We start from the raw sequence: 9,126 nt of genomic DNA on the forward strand, positions 1-9,126 counted from the left end.
GGGAGGGAGGGAGGGAGGGAAGGAGGGAGGAAGGGAGGAAGGAAGGAAGGAAATTATATCCTAACCTTTTATTTACCAAATCTTTGGTTTGATAAATTTTGCATTTTTAATGTATCTAAGAACATATAAAAGCATAATATATATATAGTTTTTCCCACATAATATCGAGTAATTCACAATTTTAGTTACTTGAAGTAAATGGAAATACTATAGTTATAGTACTCACTAAGGCTCAGAACAAAAAAAGATAAGGTCTCAAGAAGTATTTTATTTAAACAGCTGAGAAAATACAGCAACAGAATAAATCTGTTAGAATCAAAACATGACAAAAAATATATGCACTGAAAACTATAAAACACCAATGAAAGAAATTGAAGCAACACAAATAAATGGAAACAAACTAGAAGAATGTTCACAAACTAGAAGAATTCACATGAAAGATACCCTATATTCATGGATTGGAAGAATTCATGTTGTCAAAATATCTATACTACCCAAAGTGAACTACAGATTCTATGTAATCTCTATTAAAATTACAATGGTAATTTTTCATAGAAATAGAAAAAAATTCCTAAAATTTGTATGGAATCCCAAAAGACCCAGAATAGCTCAAGCAATCTTTAGCAGGAAGAACAAAGTCAGAAGCATCACATTGCCTAGCTTAAAATTATATTACAAAGATATGGTAATCCAAACATTATGACATAAAAACAGACACATGAGCACATGAAACAGAATAGAAAGTCCAGAAATAAACCCACACATAAATACAGTCAATTAATCTTCAACAAATGTGCTAAAAATACACAATGGAGAAAGGATAGATCCTTCAATAAATGACACCAGGAAAACTGGATAGCTACATGCAAAAAAATTAAACTGGATCCCTATCTTACAACATACACAAATATCAACTCAAAATGCAATAAAGGCTTTAACATAAAACATGAGGCCATAAAACTCCTAGGAGAAAGCATAGAGGAAAAACTCCTTGACATTGGTCTTGGCAATCATTTTTTGGATGTGACACTAAAAGCACAAGCAAGAAAAGCAAAATAAATGTGACTACATCAAATCAAAAAATCTCTGCACAGCAAAGGAAACAACAAAATAAAACAGCAACTTATGGAATTGGAGAAGATATTTACAAACCATGCACCTGATATGGAGTTAATACCCAAAATATGTAAGGAACTCACACAACTCAATAGCAAAAAAACAAAACAAATGAACAAAAAAAAACCCACAAATAACCAGATTTAAAAATAAAGTACCTGAATAGACATTTTTCCAAAAAATAACACACACAAATGGCCAATAGGTATATGCAAAAGTGCTCAACATCACTAATCATCAGGAAAATGAACAAAACTACAATGAGATATCACCTCACACCTGTTAGAATGGCTAGTACCAAAAGGACAAAAAAAAAAAGAAAAAGAAAAAAGGCTGGCAAGGATGTGGAGAAAGGGGAATTCTTATACACTGTTGGGAATGTAAATCAGCACAGTCACAGTGGAAAACAGTATGAAAGTTCCTAAAAAAAATTAGAATACAACTACCATATGATCCAGCAATTCCACCTCTAGGTATATATCCAAAGGAAACAGAATCACTATCCCAAAGAGATGTCTGCACTCCCATGTTCACTGCAGCACTATTCACAGTAGCCAAGAGATGGAATCAACCTAAGTGTCCATCAACAGATAAATAAAGAAAATGTGGCACATGTGTGATTTTCTGAAAATATAGGGATAAAAACAGTGTTTTTTCTATTCTCTCACTCAACAGTCAACACAGAACTCTTCTGTGACTAAATGTATGGGGTTTTCCCCTGACATGTAGCAAGGAAGCAATCTGCCACTGAATTTCCTCTAATTCAGTTCAATTCAATTCTGGCACTATCAACCTGCAGATGGAGTCAGGTCCCACAGGGCTCAGTCCCACAAGACTCCCCCACCACTTCCAATGACAAACCACTAGCCCCAGATTGTTTTATCAACCAGCTATAAAATGGGGTTCCCACAGCCCCTCCTCAGGTTCAATCAATTTGCTAGAGCAACTCACAGAACTCAGGGAAACACTTACATTTCCTGGTTTATTATAGTGAATACTACAAAAGATACAGAGAACAGCCAGATGGAAGAGTTGCTTAGGGCAAGGAACTCCAGAAGCGGCACAGAGCTTCCAGGCCCTCTGCAAGTGCACCACCCTCCAGGAATCCCCATGTATTCAGCTATCCAGAATCTCCTGAACCCAGTCCTTTTGGGTTTTTATGAAAGCTTAATTATGCAGGCATGATTGGTTGAATTATTAGTCATTAGTGATCAATTTAACCTTCAGCCCCTCCTCCCTCTATGGATGCCGGTGGGTGGAGCTAAAAATCCCAATGCTGTAATCCTGCCTTGGCCTCTCCTGTGACCAGCCCACATCCTGAAGCTACTTAGGGGCTGCCAGCCACCAGTCATCTCATTAGCATACAAAAGATATCACTTTGGAAATTTGAAGGATAAATACAGTAATTCCTCACTTAAGTATGGAGCTATGTTCTGAGAAACGCATCCTTAGGTTATCTTGTTATTGTGCGACCATCATAGAGTATACTAACACAAACCTGGTAGTATAGCCTTCTACACACCTAGGCTATATGGTAATAACCTATTTCTCCTAAGCTACAAATCTATACAGCATATTACTGTACTGAATACTGTAGACAACTGGGACACAATGGTAAGTACTTGTATATCTAAATATAGAAAAATAATACAGTAAAAATATGGTATTATAATCTTATGGGATCACTTTTGCATATGCACTCTGCCATTGTGACAGATTTCATACACATGCACACACAAACACACATGCACACACACACTCACACAGAGGAATATTATTCACCCCTAGAAAAGAAAAAAAAATCCGGCCATTTGTGACAACATGGATGAATCTGGAAGACATTATGCTAAGTAAAATAAGCCAAACACAGAAAAACAAATACTGCATGATCTGACTTACATGTGGAATGTAAAAAAGTCAAACTCATAAAAACAGTGAGTAGAAGGGTAGTTACTAGGTGTTGAAGGGTGGGGAAAATGGTGAAGTACTGGTAAAATGGGTACAAACTTTCAGTTACACAATGAATAAGTTCTTGAGACCTAATGTACAACATGGTGACTATAGTTAATAATGCACTTTGTACTTGAAATTTGCTGTAGATCTTAAGTATTCTCACTACAAAAATAAACAAGTATATGAGATGATATATGTGCTTAATTAGCTTGATTGTGGTCATTATTTCAAAATATGTACATGTATCAAAACATTACATTGTACAGTTTAAATATATATAATTTCTATTTGTTCATTATACCTTAATAAAGCTGGAAAAGAATAAATAAATACCAGAACATGGCTAGATCACACCAAGTCCAATTACCCTGTGGTATGGTTTGGCTCTGTATCCCCATCCAAATCTCACTTTGAATTATAATAATTCCCATGTGTCAAGGGCAGGACCAGGTGGAGATAACTGAATCACGGGGGTGGTTTTTCCCCATGCTGTTCTCATGACAGTGAGTGGGTTCTCATGAGATTTGATGGTTTTATCAGGGGCTTCCCTCTTCACTCAGCACTCATTTTCTCTCCTGCTGCCCTGTGAAGAGATGCCTTCTGCCATCATGGTAAGTTTCCTGAGGCCTCCTCAGTCATGCAGAAGTATGAGTCAATTAAACCTCTTTTCTTTATAAATCATCCGGTCTCAGGTATTTCATCATAGCAGTGTGGGAAGGGACTAACACACCCTGTATCTTGAAAATGTCCTCAGAACTCCCACTGTGTCCTACACTCCATGCCCCATTCTAGATTTCTATAACTAGGACTGACATTCAGTTAGTTTATACCAAAACAATAATACCAGTTATTTACAGCTGAAGTCCATTCTGATTAATTGGTTTCTCTGTCATTATGACAACTATCCCAATCTGTGCTGCATTTGATGTAACAGTGCTTTGTAACACAAAAGGAAAATGCAGAGATGTGCTACTAAAGGGCTGAAAATGAGCTCTAGATGGAAAAAACAGTTTAGATCACAGAATGTATCTATAAATAGGGTAAAATATATGCATACTAACAACATAAAAGGGTTAAATGTCTTACTGCTCAGTGAGTAGACAGGGTGCATCTTATATGGGGATTAGGTTTTAAAGTCAGTTTATAAGGCAGAAATTGTGTTGTCAAAACTACCCTTGAAAAACCCTTAAATCCTCCATATAGTAGTGTGTAGAAATATTCAGATATATATTTTAATTTTTATAAATACTAAAATTTGAAGATCACTGAGCCAGAGAAAAGAACAAAAGACAAGAAGATGCCAGCACATTCAAACCATCTGCTTCTATGAGATTTAACTCAAAAGTCTCTATCAGGGAACAAGTGGAAAGTTCAAAAGGATTCCAGCTTTCTTATAATACGATACCATTCTGTATTAGTATGATACCATTCTGTATTGATATGAAAGCTCTACAATCTTACTACATGTTAACAGATGTGTTGTAACGATTAACCAAGTACTTTATGTGACAGTTTCCTATGGTGCTGGGACCAAGCACCTGCTCATTCCATTTGCTGAATTTGAATACAAATATTGCATAATCAAGTCATATACATACTGTTTTTTGAAAAGCTGTAGAGGAGACATTGGTTGCACAGTTGTCATTTCCTACTTGGGCCCCAAAGAAGAGTTCTCACACTCTTCCATTGGCAGTATCTCAAGACCCCTCCCTGACAGTGCCTCTCGGTTGAGTAAGGTGTATTGTGTTCTGAAGTAAGCACCTAAGTTAAATGCTTAAATGTTCATACAATGAGACTCCACAACAGCAGCCTCTTTGCTGCTCTTAGGCTAAAACTGTCAAAGGAACACAACAACATTGAATCTATTTCTTACAAATCCAGGTTTTGGAGAGAGGTAGAAACCCTCCTGTAATGTCAGTTGGGCCTTACCTGATCGATCACCATACAGTTAGCATAGACTTCATCACCTCCGTTCAGCATGTCCGAAAGCCGGCCTGCAGCAAGCAAAGTAGAGGGTGGCTTGGATTTTTTTAGGACATCGAAGGAGCGATCTAGAGTACAAAAATGAAAACAGGGCAAACAAAGGAGAAGCGGTTTATTTTACAGTCAAGCTTTACCTTCTTAGACCATAAGAAAAAAAGTCAAGTGCAGTTTTTTAAGGTGGCTTTTTGCTAGATTTTAAGATCTATGTGCAAGTAATTTTTCATGTATATCCAAACCTCAGCTATCTAGAATTTTCATATAGGATGAAAAGTTCTAGATAGATAAATATTTGCCCACCTCAAGCGTTATTTTCCCCATCATTAGAGGGGGGAAAATCAATTAAATCTTTGTAAAAATCAATTAAATCTTTGCTTTCAATTTCTACTATATTTTAAAACTAAACTTCATTTCCCTTTATTAGCAACTAAATTTCAGGCTGGGCACAATGTCTCATGCCTGTAATCCCAGCACTTTGGGAAGCCTAGACGGGCAGATCACCTGAGGTTGGGAGTTTGAGACCAGTCTGACCAACATGGGGAAACCCCATCTCTCCTAAAAATGCAAAATTAGCTGGGTGTGGTGGCGCATGCCTGTAATCCCAGCTACTCAGGAGGCTGATGCAGGAGAAGCACTTGAACCTGGGAGGCGGAGGTTGTGGTGAGCTGAGACTGCACCATTGCACTCCAGCCTAGGCAACAAGAGCAAAACTCCATCTCAAAACAAACAAAAACTAAACTACATTTCCCTTTATTGATAACTAAACTTAATTTTCTTTTATTAATAACTTAGAAGTATTAGTGACTGTACTGTGATCCTCAGTTTCCACTGATGTGCTCAGATTCAATGACCCTCTACTAAAGAACCCAAGAGAGTACACAGCCTAGTAGTTCTGGCTCAGTACTGATTGCTAACATGCAGAATCTCACACGTGGAGAATTTGCCTTCTATTTTGGTTACAGAAATGTTTATGCTTGTTTTCATGTCTCAGCTTTGTTCCAAATAGATGAGGTTGCCTAAAATTGAGTCCCAGAGAGTTAAGCTGTTGCTGTGTTTGTAGAGAATGAAGAGTCAAAGGCAATAAAACACATTCGAGCTAGAATGCCTTGTTTCTTGTGACCTTGGCTAGTTTACTCCCCCTCCAGATATCTTCACAAAGTTTCCTCATCCATAAAAGCAGATTACTATTATGCATTCCTCATAGTGTGGTTATGAGGATTAAGTGCGTTCAGACATGTAAAAACTTGACACATGCCTGGCACAAAGTGCTCAACAAATGTTATTTGTCAGAATTACTATTATATTTGTAATTACTGCAGATAGCAATTTTTAACCATGTTCAGTGTGAAGCGCAATTAGTTATTAATACTAATCATAGTGTGTTATGGTAATAACAGATTTTCAGTATGTGTAAATGACTTTCAGAGGGCAGAGTCAATGTTATACCTATAGTAAATGCCATCCTCACTTACATCCCAGTAAGTTTTCTTGAATGGGTGCATAGTGATAGTACTGCTGTTATTCCATTAGAAATGTCACATGTCCCACTGCCTGTCTTATCTATGTCATAACATAAAACCTGGTAAGCCCCTGGGAGCAAATCAGGAAATAAAAAAAGATTAATAACTGTTGGGCTGATGTACCATGAGCAAAAAAATATCCATTCTTTCTTGGAAAGTAATGAGGACATCACAAAAGTTCCAAAGTTGTATAAATTGTAGTTTGATAAGTCAAATGGCCCTGGCTTCAGATTTTGCTTCTAAATCTATCTCTTTTCCACACAGAACACTGAAGTGTGAGATTCATTAAGCTTCTGAAGGAAACATACAATGTTAAAGAAAATCTTTTTTTTTTTTTTTTTTTTTTTTTTTTTTGAGTTGGAGTTTCGCTCTGTCACCAGGCTGGAGTGCAGTGGCGCCATCTCGGCTCACTGAACCTCCAACTCCCGGTTCAAGCAATTCTCCTGCTTCAGCCTCCCAAGTAGCCTGGATTACAGGCATGCACCACCATATCCAGCTAATTTTTGTATTTTCAGTAGAGACGGGGTTTCACCATGTTGGCCAGGATGGTCTTGACCTCCTGATCTCATTATCCACCCACCTCAGCCTCCCAAAGTGCTGGGATTACAAGCATGAGCCACCACGCTCGGTCATATTTTCTTCTTACATACACAATGTATTCTTTATAGCAATGTCTTTTTTTTTTTTGAGAAGGAGTCTGACTCTGTTGCCCAGGCTGGAATGCAGTGCAGTGGCGTGATCTTGGCTCACTGCAGTCTCCACCTCCTGGGTTCACGCCATTCTCCTGCCTCAGCCTCCTGAGTAGCTGGGACTACAGGCGCCTGCCACCACACCCAGCTAATTTTTTGTATTTTTTAGTAGAGACAGGGTTTCACCATGTTAGCAAGGATGGTTTTGATCTCCTGACCTTATGATCCACCCGCCTCGGCCTCCCAAAGTGCTGGGATTACAGGTGTGAGCCACAGCACCCAGCCAGTCCACATTGTCTTAACTGTAATTCTGAAATCCAGAAAGCTCTAAAAATCAGAAATTCCCCCATAAGTTTGGTTCAAAAACATATTGTGTAGTACAATCTGACCTGAGCCCACATTGGACCATATATATTCTTTATTTGCTCTACTTGGTGTCAATGATGACACATTTTGCTGCAGAAATATTAATAGACTTGATGATAGCATTCCCCCGTTTCTCCTGTGGGAGTCATATCATATCAGTATGAACACCAGGCCAAAAAGATCTGAAAATTCTGAATTCCAAAACAAATCTGGTCCCAAGAATTTCAAAGAAGAGATTGTGGGTCTCTACAAAATCAGCCATCTGAGATATCAGAACACTTCCCAAGCTTTTATCATTCTTCTACCAAACTCACAAATTTGCCATATTTATATATCACCTATACTATTTCCTGGATATATTCACCTATATTCTTTTGTACCCATCTTAAAATGGACTCACCTTTTTTCTTTAAATGAAATTAATTTAAGAAATACCTTTAATATTAAGAAAAATCTTATCCCCACTGTACATAGAAAGCCAGTATTATTCCTGTCAAAAGCAGAAGGGAGGACCGGGTATGGTGGCTCACACCTATAATCCCAGCACTTTGGGAGACTGAGGCAGGCAGATCAGGAGAATGGCTTGAACCCAGAGATGGAGGTTGCAGAGAGCCGAGATTGCACCACTGCACTCCAGCCTTGGCGAAAGAGTGAGATTCCATCTCAAAAAAAAAAAAAAAAAGTAGAAGGGAATTAAATGTACTGAAATAATGCAAACAAAACAATGAAATTAGAGTCTGACTAAATATTTGCCTATCAAAACTGAAAGTCTGAGAGGCCTGCTCTCTCTTTGTTGTAAACGGAGATTCTGAAGGATTAAAGAAATGTTAAAGATGCAAGGGTACCACACTGAGACTTTCTCCTTCAATCAACAGAATGATCAAAAGAAAATATCTGCATGACTATTCCTAGAGGAATTCACCCTACACTTTCAAAAAGTGGCCTACGCCAGGTGCGGTGGTTCACACCCCTATAATTCTCAGCACTTTGTGAGACTGAGGCAGGTGAATCACTTGAGCCCAGGAGTTCAAGACCAGCCTGGGCAACATGACTAAACCCTGTCTCCACTAAAAATACAAAAATCAGGTGGGTGTAGTGGCACACACCTGTAGTCCCAGCTACTTGGGAAGCTGAAATGAGAGGATTGCTTGAGCCTGGGAGGCGGAGGCTGCAGTGAGCTGTGATAGTGCCACTACACTCCAGCCTGGATGACAGAATAAGTAAGACCCTGTTCTCAAAGGGGAAAAAGAACAGAAGGAAAGGAAGAAAGGAAGGAAGGAAGGAAGGAAGGAAGGAAGGAGAGAAAGAGAGAGGGAAAGAGAAAGAGAGAGAGAGGGAAGGAAGGAAGGAAAGAAGGGAAGGGAAGAAAGGAAGGAAGGAAGGAAGGAGAGAAAGAAAGAAAAAGAAAGAAAGAGAGAAAGAAAGAAAGAAAGAAAGAAAGAAAGAAAGAAAGAAAGAAAGAAAGAAAGAAAGAAAGAAAGAAAGAAAGGCAAGCAAGGAAG

General features: G+C 38.4%; 1 protein-coding gene across 2 annotated transcripts in view; it reads right to left on the reverse strand.

Moving 5' to 3' along the window:
- ARHGEF28 (Rho guanine nucleotide exchange factor (GEF) 28) overlaps positions 1-9,126 on the reverse strand; it is a 328,572-nt gene that overhangs the window by 99,474 nt on the left and 219,972 nt on the right. For both annotated transcript variants that reach the window (XM_011996705.1, XM_011996714.1), the window contains one exon: positions 4,999-5,120. In XM_011996705.1, the coding sequence (XP_011852095.1) occupies positions 4,999-5,120 (122 nt within the window). The remainder of the gene's footprint in view (positions 1-4,998; positions 5,121-9,126) is intronic.

Source organism: Mandrillus leucophaeus, unplaced genomic scaffold, assembly GCF_000951045.1.
Source record: "Mandrillus leucophaeus isolate KB7577 unplaced genomic scaffold, Mleu.le_1.0 Scaffold114, whole genome shotgun sequence".
Taxonomy (NCBI): Eukaryota; Metazoa; Chordata; class Mammalia; order Primates; family Cercopithecidae; genus Mandrillus; species Mandrillus leucophaeus.